Here is a 16,481-nt window from a genome sequence, read left to right on the forward strand (position 1 = left end):
TATACGACACGTTTTATATTATTATTTAATCGATAAAACTTAACATTACTTTATATTTACAAAATATTGTTATTCAAATTACGTTGCATTTCTTTTATTTCAAATTAAACAAATGTTAATGGGGATTTATTATTTGTACGTTTTATCTAATGAGACATTTTGTTAAGAATAATTTCAATAAATTTGATTGAACTAATTTACTAATAAACATTTTGATAGGAACTACTTGTTATCGATACCTTCAATAAACTAATTATACGTTCGTTACAATCCTACTATTAAAACTTTACATTATTTTACTATTATTACAGAATAAAAAAAAAAAAAAAAGGGAAAACAAAAACTATTTCACATATATTCAAATTCTAATAAACCATTTGTGAAATTAGTCAAATGTTAAGTGGAAAATTAGTAGGATTAGAAAAATAGGGAGATTTACTATTCGTACGCCCTTTCTTTGATACGTGACTTTATATATATATATATACGTATGTGTGTATATGTGTGAGAAATAAAGGAACGGTTTTTGTGTCGTTTTAGGTTTGAAACGGCATATGGGGTCACGCCCACGAGGTGCTGCTGTTCTCGAACGACGAATTTTCACATTGCTGCATCCTCTCCTCCTCTCCTCTTCTCCCTATCCCTATCCCTATCCCTGTCCCTTTTCTCTTCTTTTCAATAGCAAACCTTATAGCACGCGCCATAGTAAAAGCAATAGAGCAGCAGTAACACTATAACAACAGCCTGCGAAAATGCTAGTCCGCAAATCCTGCGGTGTTATCCCGATAATTTCCAATGACGTCAAGGTGATCCCGTGGGAGCCTAACGTTTAACCTTCGACTTTGTAAAAATTGACAAAAGGTTTACAAGGATGATTCGATACGAGTACACATATACATACACGTAAATATATATTGTATCGGATGTGATCAATTTGTCAAAACAATTTTCGTTTTTTTTTTTATTCAGACTACTGCACTTATCTTATTCGATTAATAATAATAATAATAATAATGATAGTGAATTAGTTTTGAATTTAAATAAATGAATTTAGATAGATTAGGTCAGAGATCGGCAATCTTTTGTAGTCGGAAGAGCCAAAAATTACAATTTACAAAATTTCAAAGTTTTTAAAGAGCCACACAAACATTTTTTCTTACCAACAATAAATAGTACTCGTATAAATAAAGTTAGTTTTTTGAGCCTAATCCTCGTTAATCGATTCAGAAAGATTTTTAAATATATATATATTTTTTTTTTACTAAACTCTTTTAACTAAAGAGCCGCATGTGGCTCTCGCGAGCCGCAGGTTGCCGACCCCTGGATTAGGTAGTAGATCATTGATAAACATTGTTTTAACACATCATTCTTCTTAATAGCTTTTTTTTTTTTAATGGGACACTAATTTTAGGAAATAACAGAAACAATAATAAATAAGTAAGACCAAATAAATGCATAGTTATCAATTATTATATCGTATGATATATTATTCGCACATTGTTTTTTATTGCCCTTCATTGATACATACACAAAGTATGCTAAAAATCGTACGTATCTATTATGTACCCATTTAATCAGAACAATGAACTAATTTCAGATTTCATTTTGTTTCAAATTGATTTTATGATTTATGAAAAAAAACAAAAAACAAAAAAAATAAAAATGAAAAGGTGTGAACACGAAAAATAATAATAATTATAAAAAATCAATTAATGTGTTTTAATTTTATTTCGTTTTTTATTTCATTTTGATTTATCATTAGTCCATTGTTATAATTAACAGGTAACGTATATATATATATATATAATACATTATACGTATACATTTATATATACACATATGTATATATGTATATGTATATGTATATGTATATATATACGTGTATGTACATATATATACGTAGGAGAGAGAAAACACGTTGTATTCGCTTAACGTTTTGCGAGACAACCGGTATAATACAGCTGCGATAATCACACGGCAAATCGATACAATATCACCGTGTAACTTAGTAGAGAACACGATAGGGTAAAACCGTGCCTAACTTAAATTATCTATAATATGCATGACCGATGTATATACAATAGGATCCTAGAGATAAGCGCAGGCGCGCACCGCACCGTCTTCCTATTTACAGTTCTCGATTTTTATGTTTATTTAAAATGCCCACTGCCATCATCATCATCATCATCATCAACCAACACTACTATCTCACTAGTACACCATTATCAACTACTACCACAAGCACAACCATAATCACCACCACCACTATCACCACTACCACCATCACTGATGACTGGTTCATTTTTTCTTCCTTTTATTTTTTCTTTTCTTTACCATTTTTATTTATTTTTTTTTTCTTCTTCTACAAACTCGCACGCGTTTCTTTTGCTTCCTTTTTTAAACATTTTTCCTTTTATATTTTATTTTATTTTATTTTTTTTTTTTTTCATTAGAATATAATTGCAATAAGGATTAATTTTATTTCAAACTATGACCTCGCAAATTTAAAAATCTAAATAGAAAAACAAAATGAATAAACTCGAAAATTCAGACTTACGTTTATTATAATTTAAATATACTTAAACCCTAGGATAAATATTAATCTTTTGAACGACACGTAAATATTGTAATATAAAATTGTTTTTAAATAAATATATATATGTGATCCACTTTAAATAATTCCAGATTATACAAAATTGCAAATATTTAAATAGTAACTTGACAAATCGGTGTAACAGTTCATCCAAGGGTTAAAGTATTACGTTAACGAATCTCTCGATGAAAGGAATGTTATGGACAATTCGTGATAATAATGATAAAAACAAAAAAAACCAAGAAATAATATCAGGGATTCGAATGTTCACTACCTGCCGGTAGAATTAAGTCCATCCCGATGAGGTGGCACGGTGAAGGCTCTTAATCCGACGCCTACGCCAATACCAACGCCTACTACAGGTAAAGGTGAACTTTGCAATTGACTCGATACATTCATCGATGAGTTCACCAAACCCATGGTGGTGGCGTCGGTTACGAGAATGGACGAGGATGATGACGAGGAGGGGGAAATTGGATCAACAACTTCGTTGACCGTTGCAATCGTACCACCCAATGCAGAAGTTGCATTTGTCAAAGTATTAGTAGTAGTAGAACTCGTAGTTGTTCTAACACGTGCAGGTCTTGCACATTTTTCTAAATGATGATGATGAGATCTAACGGCTAATCGACTAACATGAACCGGTATTGGTACAACTATTCTCGTACCGTTTCCGGTATGCTGTCCGGTAGTACCACCACCACCATGATGACGAGTACCAGCACCACCACCAGACGTTGACATTGACGACGCATTCGAACCGATTCCACCATTTCCATTTAATCCAGCTTTGACTCTTTTCCACTTAGCTCGACGATTTTGAAACCATATTTTAACTTGTACCTCGGACAATTTCAACGCATGCGCTATGTGCGATCTTTCGGTTAAACTTAAATATTTTTTAGCGTGAAATTCTCTTTCTAATTCTAACAATTGTTCAGATGTGAATGCAGTTCTTCTACGACGAGCTTTGTTTCCCGACGAATTCGAACTAGAATGTCCTCGTACACTTTCGTGACCTTGCCCATTAGGCGAACCGTTGTTTCTGGTACCGTTTACGGATCCGACGGTAGTCGTATCCAATCCCTCACCCATACCATTGTTAGTTCCACCACCTTCGTCCTCGCTTTCCGCAGATACTCGTCCATTTTCTGATCCTAATTGGGACCAAAATTAACATTATTATTCATTATTATTCTTTTCAATTCATTTCATTTTTTTTTATATTTTATAATATTAATATAGATAGATTTGTGTTGTATAGAAATATTTGAAAACAAGTTCATTTGTTTGCTTTTATAGAATTAATTTCTTATTGTAAACAAAATTACGAAATTTTTCATTGTCTCTCGGTAGTTTTGTTTAATTAATTTAAAAAATTATTTGGAAATTTGGAAATATATATATATATATATATGTGTGTGTGTGTAATTGTAACTTAATATTTTCCTTGTTAATAATAATAATAATAATAATAATAATAATAATAATAATAATAATAATAATAATAATAAAAAAAAGAAAAAGAATGATTGTTCCTTTTTTACTTTATTTTTATCTTTTACTTTCTTTTCGTAATATCAACGTTTAAACACAGTTCATCGTAATTTGATGATCAAACGTCGTACGAATTCTCGAAAAAAAGGGCTCTGTTATTAAGTAATTATGTTATTATGTTATAGCCAAGTTGCACTAGTAATACGTACGAATGGAATGATCACACAGTTATAGTTAGACCTACGATCGACCTATGTTCCAAGGCTTTTTTTTTTTTATAGGTTTTTTTCTTTTTTCTTCTTCTTCTTTCCACCACATTTTTAACCTTTCCTCCCCCTTTTCCCTGTAGAGCAAATTTTTACGAGAACTTCCATCGTATTTTAAATGGTCCAACCAATGTATTCATCGTCATCTGAATTATCTTTTTTTTTCATCTACATTTTTTAAAATTAACCCTTATCGATCGTCGTTTGATTTTTCTATTGACGATTTTTATTAAAATAATTTATAAAAGTGCTTTCGACAAAAAAAATTTAAGAAATTTTCTTGAAAATATTATATTATAACAATAACTTATTATTTATTAGAAATTAATAATATAAAACAAAAATAAATTAATAATAAATTAATAATATAAACAATAACAATTTATTGTTTTCATCAAGTACCATACAATTATATGAAATTATTTAATTATTTAATTATTAATAAAATATATTTAATTTTCCACGTGACTTACAAACCGATAAGGGTTAAATTATCATCAACTACGAGATACCGTTCCTCCACGTTGCAAAGTGCAAAGAAAAGAAAAAAAGTGAAGTGAAAAAGAAAAAAGAAAATAAAAACAAGAAACCAAGTTAATCTAATTGTAAGTGTATTCTTTTTCCTATCCACCCCCTGATCAAAATGCAATAAGAAAACTCTATACACGATCTTTCCTTTCTTTTGTTATTATTATTATTATTATTATTATTATTATTATTATTATTCTATTTCTTTTATGTTTTTTTTTTTATTTTCTTTCCTTGTTTTCGAAGTTGTAATAAGCGACACGACCAGTGCCGAGTGTGCAACACAACAGCAGCAAGGTTTCAGTTATTCTAGAGTTTGATGCACCCAAGAAGTAACACACACACACACATACACACATACGATCACACGGGGACCCTTCATTTATTCAAAGACTTTCGATTGAATCGCGAAGCAAAACGCTTCCGCACAATACAAACCTCTTATGAGAATTGAATTCATATACATTTTGCTTCATATACGTTTCCATACATTTTCATATATTTCATACGTGTAGGATTTTTTCATACGTTTCCATACATATGGTTTTGTTCATACGTTTATATCGTACGAGAAGAAATGAAGGTAGGAAGGAAGGAATGAAGGAAGGAGAGAGAGAGAGTCCCTTGAAAGTATCGGCCCGAACGATGCAAGCAACTTTTCTCAGCACATCTGTTCTGTTTGTCCCCTGTGACAGTCTTTACACTTGAAGAGAAATCGATTTCCCACCTCCACCTCCACCTCCTTCTCCTCCTTCTCTTCCTCCTCATCTTCTATCCTCCCTCCCACATCCCTCTTATAAAAAGGAAAGAAGATATTTCAAGTTTTCATTTCTTTCTTTTTTTCTCTCGTTGTTTCGATTACTATTAAACTTTATCGAGTTGTTGTTCATCGTTCGTGCATCTTTTTAATTCCTTATGATGCACCCATATAATATAACCCCATATCAATTATATACGATTGTAAAGTAGTTTCCTTGTTTTAATCTGATTAATATTGTCTCATATGTTTTATTATTTATGTAAGATAAAAATGTTCTGTTCTATTTTGTTTTTGTACGAGAATTTTTTGGTGTTTTTTTTTTTTTTTTTTTTTACATATGGGTCCCCATATGTCCAAATTTAACACACACAAAAATGAGTGTATATTAATGTAATTATATTAAATTATATTGAATGAATATATTGAATTATATATATTAATCGTTTGAAAAAATATTCTTCATATTATTTTATCATATATCTAGATATCTTAATATATATAAATTACGTGTCACGTTGTTTGTCCGCAATGGACTCCTAAACTACTGAACCGATTTGAATAAAATTTTGCACACTGTGTGCAGTTCCATCCAACTTGAAAGATAGGATAATTTATATCTCAATTATATAATAGCAATATTATTTTATGGCGAATTATTTGTTTCGATGGCGGTATAAGGTAATTCGTTGACTTAAAGATGTATGTATCGGACTGATTGTGAGCCACAGTAACGCGTGACAGGGCACCCCTAGTGTATATATAATCTTTAATCTTACATATTAAAATTGAAATAAAATAGAGATATAAAGATATAGATATAGATATAGATATAGATATAGAGATAGAAAACTGAGCTCGATGTTTCGATGAAAAACGATCGTTGAAGTGGGATCGAAACGCGATTTGGCATAACGCCAGGTTTTCACTTAGTAGACAGGCACCCCTCCTGTTGGGAGAACGTGTTCTTCGCGACGTATGCGCCAGTATGCTTAAAATGAGTGAGAGAGAATAAGAAAAAAGATAAAAAGAAAAAAAAAGGAAAAAGTTAAAGAGAAAGATAGAAAGAGGATTTGCTTTGCAAAGTCCGACCGTATCCAGATTCCAAGCATGCTTTTCACCCAAATAGCACATTAACAGTTTCCTGGAAATACTGTGAAGCATTTAAGTAATTTTTTTCTTTTTTTTTTTTTTGCTATTAGAATATGCTAGATGAAAGTAGGGAAGAGTTGTATGTATTGAGTTTATTAATATTATCATTTTAATTTTAATTATTTTCATCACGAATTTTTGTCAGAGTTTAAAAAGCTTCATCCACGTATTAGTTCGGTTTCCAATGATTTGTTTAACTAATTGTTTTTTTTTTTTTTTTTTTTTACTAAATTCTTAAAAATTTTTTGATGAAACTTATGTGCAGCGGTATTTGTCATATTCAAACGTGTGAAAGAAGTTAAGTATTTTTTTCTTTGTTTTTTATTTTGTGTCACAAGTTACTGCAAAATCAAATTATTTTTGTCGATTGATTTGATTTTTATGAAAAATTAAGTAACCTATTGCAATCAATAATGAATTTATAATACGTTTAAACTTTGCGAATGAAATTATTATTATTATTATTAGTTTCATTTTATAATATATATATATATATATATATATATATATTTTATATTTATTGACTAGGATGAACTCATCAAAGGAACCTGTCGATGTTATAATTTCGTATGGAATATCGTTTTAAATTTATTTGAAAATCGAACGAGTTACGACACACTAAGGAAATTGCCAACCGGAAATGGAATAAATTGGATTGTAAATTATTTTCCCTAGCATGAATAACGCGAATAATAAAATCACTTTTTAAAAGTGCTGACCTCCTATCATGTGTGAATAAAAAAAGAGATGAAATAAAACGAGAGAATGATTAGTGGATTTCAATAAAAAAAAATAAAAAAAAAAAAATAGGAATACCTGTATAATATTTTCGAATATAGAAACTGAAAAAGAAATAAAGTCGAATTAATTAAACCGATCCTGGTCATCTTTCCGAGACCAACGTAATCCAAAAAGGAGGGGGAGTGAAAGAAATCAAGGATTAGGGGATGAGAATGAAAATGAAGTTTGGGGGAAAAGGAAGTTGGTCGTCGTCCTGTGGTCTGAGGCATTTTTTTTTATCGTTTTTTTTTTCTTACTGCTTTTTTCTTTCCTTTACTGTTATTTTTTTCTTTTTTTTATTTTTTTTTTCTGGTCACAAACATAGTCGAATCTTGCCGACGGATCCTCCCATATCGTGTAGTTGGTTAGATGCAGGGTCCATTGGTGGTTGGCAATGAATAAGGAAAAGTCCTAGCGTCGTTTGGAAACTGCGGTAAAAGCGAAAAACTTTAGGGGTAGGAAGGGGGTGGATAGGTGGTGGATAGGTGGTGGTGGTGGTGGTGATGGTGGTGATGGTGGTGGTTTCCTTGCAAGCGTTACTGATGTATGGTAGAATAAAGAAGATCGAGGTCAAAGAAAGTGGGGGGATGAATTTGTCCGAATCAAATAAAAAAATGTCTTTGTGTGTGTGTGTGTGTGTGTGAAAGAGAGAAAGATAATTGAGTTGATTCTCATTTAAAATGAAATATATTATTACAACTAAGAAAACAAACTAAATAATTTACATTAGTGTTAAAAAATGAGTACCTAAGTACCCTGACCTAATTAAGTATTAGAAAGTAAGTAACCTAAGTACCCTGACCTAATTCGAGAATATAATTTGGTTGATCGACAAAAGTGGAAGTGTTGGTGAGGGATGAAGTAGGAAGGTGTGATTGTGTGGTAGTGTGTGGAGGTAAGAAGGATAGGAGTGGGGTTAGGGGGTGGTTGTGAGATGATGAGGTGGGAGGGGATTAAATTTAAGAAAATGAGAGAGGGATGCCAAATTTAGCAGAACTCGCGATCGATTAACAAAACAATTTAGAAAGAGACCTGACACCGAGAGAAAGACACCGGAAGCAATTATCGGGATCGTCGAAGGAAGTCGCGTGCGCAAGACAACAACGATCAAGAAAAGGAGGTGGGTGGTAGGATGGGTGGTTGGTGATTCTGCTTGGCTGCTTGGCTGGTTATTTCTGGATGCGACATGAAATTTCAATTGAGGATTTTATTAACGTTCCTCGGGCCAAACAATTTTCTGTTATGTCTGACGTTTCGTATGTGTTTTTTTTTTCGTATTAATAAAAGTACAAGTATTACAAGACAAGGGTGGAAAGAGATGGGTAGTGATAAGGGGATGATGGAACGTAATCTGGATGCAATTATTTACTCTATTATTTATTAATTATAAAATATATATTATAAACCCTAAAGCAACCCTAACGTAACCTGAATGCAATATTTACTCACTCATTCATTCGTTCATTCACTTATTTTGAATCTATCGATTTTAAATACTAAAAACACTAATATGTAACACATGTGTATACACATATATACAACATAATTTTCTTTGTATCAATGATATCAATTAATTTAACTACGTTTTCAATTAATTAGTTAGAATATTGAACTGTTGAAACGATAAATCGATCGTATTATTTCATCGCTTTCAAATCATCGTCGTCATCTCTCATCAACCATCAAATAACCAATCTACCCCCTTCTTTCTTTTCGTAGTCGTTGACTATTGCACTATTCTTAATCGGATGAAATAATAATAAATATCGATAAACGATAAAAAGATACTCCTAATAATCTTACTCGTCGTTTTCTATTAAATATAATATGATATCATCCTGTTCATTGATTACAAGGAATAGAGAATTCTTCTTTTAGAATTTCCCCTACCCTCCCTATTTCATATTTTTGTTTTATTTTTGCACTGATAACATTCGAATTAGGGGTAGGAACTATTGTTTTTTTTTGTAATGAATTATAAATAATTATACTCTCATTAAGTACATTTAATTGTGATAATAATCGTAGACAAATGGTGTGTATCTTGTTTGTTAAATAGGGTTACAACAATTTACATTTTCATTTGTTCATTAATTTGATTTCATTTGGTTTTGTTTTTGTTTCATTTAATTTTTAAAGTATCCAATCACACAATGTGTTATTGGATAATTACAAGTTCTAAGTTTATTTGTGTTTTTTTTCTTTTTTTTCTTGTAATTTCTTCATTAATTTTATTTCACTTGGTTTTTTTTTTGGATTTCATTTAATTTCATTTATATTTTATTTTATTTTATTTAATTTAATTTCTTCTTCCCTTTTAATTTTTTGTTTTGTTTTTCATTTTATTTTTATTACGTCCAAGAGTGTTTCATGTTTCATTATTCATCGAGATAATCCCTTCTTTAATTCATACATTGTTTGCGTTTGAAAGCCGCATCGAATGAATAACTCTTTCAACGCTTCGTCGAGCACTCCGTGTTCATAATATTGATCGAGAATATATACCATGATACCGTATCTTCTTCCCGTTCTTTATCAAATTGTTTTCTAATCAAATCACACGTTTAATTGTAAACTCGATCTGGGACATCGATTTTGATCGATTAATTTTTTAATACCTTTTCTTTATTTCTTTCTTTCTTTTTCAAATCTCTCGCGTAAAACATTTATTTCACGTTACTTGTGTTAATTGAACGATTACGGGGCTGATGGGGGAGGAAAGACAAATGATAATTATTGTTTTTCTCATTGTTATTGTATCTCATTTACTGTACACCTTTTATTGCAGTCTAATTTTTGTTGTTGTTCTTTTTCTTTTGTTGTTATTTTTCTTTTTGTTAATTCTTCGTACGTGTTACAAATATCAAAAATACTTTCCCCGAATTTTCCGTGCTTGCATACGTGATTTAACGGATCGATTACCTATCATGCATAATTGCATGATTGGTGAATTGCATTCCACGTCAGAATGCCGTTTGTTAAATCCCTAATGAGATAATTCAAAAAAAAAAACGTTTAAAAAAATCATCCGGTTTTAATTCTTTTTTTTTTGCATATTAAAAAGAAATAATTATAAGAAATAATATATTTTTATTTTCCGTGTCCCTGTTCTGTTTTTCCCACACACACACACACACACACACACACACACACACACATCTGTTCCCCTACCTTTTGTTCGTTTGATACAAAAAAAAAAAAAACAAACAAATAAAATGCATTAGAAATGATTCGAAGCTAATAATGATACGAATGAATTAATTTATGTCGAAAAAAAAGTTCAATGTGATTATTTAATAATTCATTTTATACGTCAAAATAATACATCATACGATAATATCAAAGTTTTGATGAACAATATTGATAATAAATCTGATACAATCATTTTCTTATTATCATCGTCATCGCGAACGTAAGACTTTTGTTTGTTCTCCCATCTGTGTCTTGCATACAAATGCATTAAAAAAAAATAAAAAAAAAAATAAAATAAAATAATTCATTTCTTCTTCGTTGCAGAAATTACAGGTGTAGGCAATCATTTGATTAAGGGTTAAGTGTTAATTCACAAATTTGCTAATTTATTTTTGATTGAGTTTTGAAATAAAAAAAAAAGATAAAATCGAGAGAGAGAAAGAGAGAAAGAGAAAGAGAGAGAGAGAGAGAGTAGTGTCTCGTCGATAATCGTCGTAACGAACGCAAGGACTTCTTCGTTCACGGTGTGTCATAAATGACCGATGACAGATTCCCCGAAGCCATTTCGTCGTGCATACAAAATTAAGTTGGTCGGCGGTACATCAATAAAAAGTGACCGGCCACGAATAAAAGAGCGCGGATACCGTCGATCGTTCGTTCATTCGGGTCCCCGGTCGGTACCTTCGGAAATACGTGATCGGTAATCCCTTTCGTTATAATCTTTTGTAAGTTTCGAATTTTCAATCATTCATATACTTATATATTTCTTTTCGATCATTCTCTTTAAGTTCAGCCAAATTTAACAAGTTTTGAAGTGAAAACCTTCTTTAGAAGAATCAGGGTGATTTGAAAATTGTAAAACGGAAGAACGTGAAACCGATGAAACAAAAATAATTAATCAAATTTAATATATAATTTAATTCTATATATTTTATTTTATATATATAATTTCTATATAATTCCATATTATTTAATTCTATACATTAATTAATTAATTAATTAATTAAATTCTATATATAAAAATTCAGTGTGTAACAAATGTTTTTTGTTCACTAATAATTTTTAAACTACTCAACTTATCTTAATGAAATTTATTTTATTTCACGTGATTTTTTCCAACTTAGCACATAGCACAATTTTTATCACGAATTTTTTCTTTTTTTTTAAATTATTTTTGATTACTAATTTAAAGATTTTTATTTAGAGATTATCTAGGTTCTGTAAGGTTCTTTCAATAGATGGTGCTGTATTACAATTCAATTATTTCGATATATTCACGTCTCGAAGCTTGCTTTTCTTTGAAGGTTTCACTTCTACCGCGTGTGATCTGCACATATCTGTATTTTACTTTACAATTTATTTTGCTAGCACGTTTCAATTTGATGATTTCAATGAATATTATATATAATATATGATACTCAACATAGTACTTAATTTAGTTTGAAATATCAATTATTATACATTTTAACATGCACATTATTTTTCAAATAAATCATCACAAATCTTTCTACCTGACCAATCTAATAATTCAAAAACCTACTTATGTTTGGTAGTTTATAAATAATAATAAATATATTTATTATAAATATTAAACATGTTAAATATATTTTCATTGAAAATAATAATTATCTTCGAATATTCCAATCGTTAAATCTAAATTTATGATCATTACAAATTGACACAAATTTTTCAAATAATCTTCTATGTAAACTAATTAACTGATTGTTTAAAGATATTATTTAATTTTATAAGATGACTCGATTATTCGTAGTTTATCCAATTATCAACATTTTGATATTTCAATGAATCTCTATAAGTATCATATTATTATATATATACTTAATTACGTCCAATTAGGTTGCATATTTGAACAGGATCGATGAAAAATTGAAGAGAAGTGAGAAGGGGAAGGTGGTTAAGAAGAGAACCGAAGTTCGAGATTTGGGTCACGGTTCTATTCGAGTAAACGAATGATTTTTTTATCAAGATAAAGAGAGAAACTCGTCTTGTTCTAACTTGATATGACTTCTCTCTCTCTCTCTCTCTCTTTCTTTCTATTCAAGACATTTCACTCAATAATCCGTTCACGACAATATCATCCAGCATTAAATATTGGTTTATTCCCGTTGATTATCAACGAGAGTTTTGCGAATAAATCCCCTACCCCAGCCCACCTTCCATCGCCATTCGATTCGTGGAAAAAAATTACCCGCGTATTTTTATTCCTTAATAGTTATATTTTTAAATGTGACCATTGAAAAATAATATATATATATATATATATATATATATATATATATATATGTATGTATGTATACGTGTATGTAAATTAAATGAACGAACTTTATTATTACTCGAAACTTTCTTATTTAAATTATCGGTAGGTTGGTGAGAGGAAAAGCAGGGGTGGGAGGAGGGTTAACGGTAAAAACGGATAGATAAAATCTCGGTTGCGGGAAATAAATTTGAAGAAGGTGGTTTTTTTTTTTTTTTTAAGTGGAATACGAGATGACGATGGTGATCGAACAGAAAAAGAGGATTGGAACCGTCAATGGTGGATAGGGGAATTAAGGGGGGTAAGATAAAGGGGGGAAAAAGACATGCTCCTCCTCCTCGATCTCCTCCTCTTCCTCTTCCTTCCCTCATCACGTGTTTGATTTCGCGAAATGCGAGAAATCGCATCGGATTAACGAGCGTTTACGAATTCCATGAACGTTCCCTTCTACGATGCGGTACCATACGATCGAATCGGCCCGGCAAAGGAACAAGATACACATGGTTGTGTGCATAAATTATTTTATCGAGAAGCAGACACTCTTATATAAAGCTTGCGGGGTCGCGTATATACCTAAATACATACGCTCACGCGTGTGATAATACGGTACTCGATGAATACCTGGCCGAATTTCAAATGACATTCCACGAAAAACTAACCAGAATTACTTGGTTTCTTTTTAATTTTATTTTATTTTTTTTTTTTTTTTTTGTATAATTTTTTATTATCGAATTCTTAGAACACATTTTAAACAGCATTTAGAATAGGTTTTATTATATATTTCTTTTCTACGCGAGATACCTAATTATTAACACAATTTTCACGATTAATTATTTCTCGTCATTATCATTTTTATTTTACTTTATTTTATTTTGATTTAATTAATAAATTAATTTCTAATTAAATTAATATGTTAAGATTGAAAAAAACAAAAGGTTTTCTCGTAAAAATTTGCAATCATGTTTCATTGATATATCGGTCAGTTTGAAATAAGTGTACGGTGTGCAAAGTATGTTATTAAAATATATAATAAAACTCACCTAATCTAGATTTAGATAGATCATGAACAGGAGACGGTGGTGAATCTATGCTACCATCGTCATCGCTGTCCGTGAAACTGGTTGATCCACGTTGATTGATAGATCGATGAAATGTATTTGGATATGCGACACCCTGAAGATGATTATTCGAACCACCAACCAAATGTTGAGTTAATCGATTTTGATGCAAATCCTGATGAGATGGATAATTACTAACCGTGGAATGTGGTGGTAACATTGGGACACCGGAAGCTGTGCCGCCGCCACCACCACCACCGCCATACATTCGCATGGGTAGCCAAGCACCGTATAAACTCAACGGTACACCGAAACCTAAAAATGCAACGATTCATTTCCCCCATTTTTTTCAACGTTTCCTTGCGATACTTTTTCATTTGAAAATTAATTACTACACGTTGACTGAAACACACCCCCCCATCTTCCAAAAAAAAAAAAAAACCAAAAGTTATACTATGTTTAGCTATAGGGGTGAAAGGGGGAGTTTAGTTGGGTTAGAGGTAGTCAGAATTTTAAAAAATAATTTGGAAAAGTTTGATCATTGTTAGATTACTGGTTTAACAGTCAACGGTGTAATTAAAGAAAAATATAAACAACAAAATTATGATCGACTATCAAATCAACCAATGAACCAACCAACTAACCAACCTGATGGCAATGCAGTAGCAGCAGCAGCCGTCGCAAGATAATGACGTTGATAAAGATATTCCCTTTCCCTTTCCCTTTCACTGTCCTCATCGTTAACATTAATTTTATCATCTATCTTCGACATACCAATATCACCCGCACAATTTCCCCTTGCACTCGCGCAACTTCCTATAAGACTTTCTATGGTAAACGGTTTTGGCGTTGGACGTCGTGCGATTTTTGACTCGGCAATCGACGTTTCCAATTCGTCGCTGGCCGAACCAACGTCCAATTCGGTTTCTTCAATATTCGTATCTACGTCCATTGCTACGTTCGTTATTTTCTTTTTTTCTTTATCAAACAAATCTCATTTGTAATTTTAAATAATTCTCAAATAATTTTCATTTTGCCTTCTTGAATTATTGATAATCCATTAAATGTTTTCTCCATTGAACTTTGTTTGATTTAATCGATAATTATATACTTTCAAACACAATTTATAAATCATGTATTATTTTAGCACGGATTATTTTTGTTTTGTTTAAAATGAAACAAAACTAAAACACAACATAAACTTTGACTCAACTTTGTCCATTGTTCTATAATTAATAATATCATTACACACGTTTATTCGTCATTCGATTTTTAATATCACATGGATCCAATTTATACACACAGTTAGAAAAAAAGAGACAGAGAAAGACATCACCAGTCCACGAGAATATTGAACGGTAAATGATAGAAGTATAACATATACATATACACATACATATACATATATATATCTATAGATAATGATAGAAGCAAAAGAGGTAGAGGTATCGAACATCGACCTTATCGAGCACGAGTCGACGGGTGACTGGCGAAGACTCGTCGGGCGCATTTTAATTCGTCTCTCCTCCCCTTTCTCCCTTCCCAACCCCTCGTTGCACTCCTCCCCTCGCGTGTATATGTATGTGTGTGTGTGTCGTTGTCCTCGTTGTCGTCGTCTTCGTCGTGTCGGTTGTCCTAACTTCTCATAAATGTCCCTGGGTTTCAACCAGCAGCAACAGCAGCAGCAGCAAATACTCACGTTAGTGGTGGTTGTGAAGGTGGTGGTGGTGGGTCGTGGCGTTTATTCGAGTTATTCCATTCTCGTTCAACCATTGGTTGATGCTACAGCCAACGAGGTTGTTTGGACGCCGCCTATTCGTGCCTATCCGCCATCTTGCTACTCTCTCACACTTTTCACGATCCTCTTCTACAGAATAGCTTTACGTCTGAAAATCTACCTCTTCTTCTAGGTAAATTCGATCCCCGTTAGTATGAGGGGAAAGGGAAAAAGGGGTAGAGTTTCGTATACTATTTCTAATTCGACAATGTTCGATTGGTTTCATTGTATTTGTGGGTTCTGTTTTTGTTCTATTTTTTGTTTTTGTTTTAATAGCTAATCTTTCTTCAATGGTTTTTATTTTCTCTTATTGTTCATCTTTTTCCTCATATTAATAAGCATTTTTCGTTAGACGTAGATAACTAATAGGAAACACGTTTAAGATCTTATTCTAGTATGGTATATAAAAATATAACAGGAGGATTTGGTGGGCTAACGTTGTTGGTGGGCTAACATTCAAGTGTGTGTGTGTGTGCTAACGCAACGTCGTCGTGGTTCGTTAACGATGATACTATCTCATACGTTTACCGACATTACTCATCTTCTACTACTAACTCTCTTCATACATTTATTATATTATTTACTTGTAGATAAATCTAATATACT

The 16,481-nt window shown here is 31.5% G+C and overlaps 1 protein-coding gene across 2 annotated transcripts; it reads right to left on the minus strand.

Annotated features, from left to right (window-relative positions):
• Positions 1 to 1,299: 1,299 nt before the first annotated feature.
• Positions 1,300 to 16,018, minus strand: unpg (homeobox protein unplugged). Of its 2 annotated transcripts, XM_089178578.1 has the most exons (4): positions 14,747 to 16,018; positions 14,298 to 14,413; positions 14,081 to 14,213; positions 1,300 to 3,750 (listed from the first exon to the last, which is right to left on the minus strand). In XM_089178578.1, the coding sequence occupies exons 1-4, from the start codon at positions 15,048 to 15,050 to the stop codon at positions 2,864 to 2,866; spliced, it is 1,440 nt and encodes a 479-aa protein (XP_089034704.1). In that variant the 5' UTR covers positions 15,051 to 16,018; the 3' UTR covers positions 1,300 to 2,863. The 2 variants fall into 2 exon arrangements, with proteins under 2 accessions (XP_089034704.1, XP_089034703.1); XM_089178577.1 differs by having other exon boundaries at positions 1,301 to 3,750; positions 14,081 to 14,413.
• Between the last annotated feature and the right edge of the window lie 463 nt (positions 16,019 to 16,481).

The sequence above is a fragment of the Polistes dominula genome, unplaced genomic scaffold, assembly GCF_049000335.1.
Source record: "Polistes dominula isolate Pdom_NZ unplaced genomic scaffold, Pdom_raw_medaka contig_11, whole genome shotgun sequence".
NCBI lineage: Eukaryota > Metazoa > Arthropoda > Insecta > Hymenoptera > Vespidae > Polistes > Polistes dominula.

What these genes read in the sequence shown, in the direction of transcription:
- unpg (XM_089178577.1), bottom strand. Translation starts at nt 15,050, where the DNA reads ATGGACGTAGATACGAATATTGAAGAAACCGAATTGGACGTTGGTTCG. An exon ending in TGCTACTGCATTGCCATCAG is followed by an intron (nt 14,414 to 14,746) that starts GTTGGTTAGTTG and finishes TTGCATTTTTAG; the next exon opens with GTTTCGGTGTACCGTTGAGT. An exon ending in TCTATCTAAATCTAGATTAG is followed by an intron (nt 3,751 to 14,080) that starts GTGAGTTTTATT and finishes GGTCCCAATTAG; the next exon opens with GATCAGAAAATGGACGAGTA.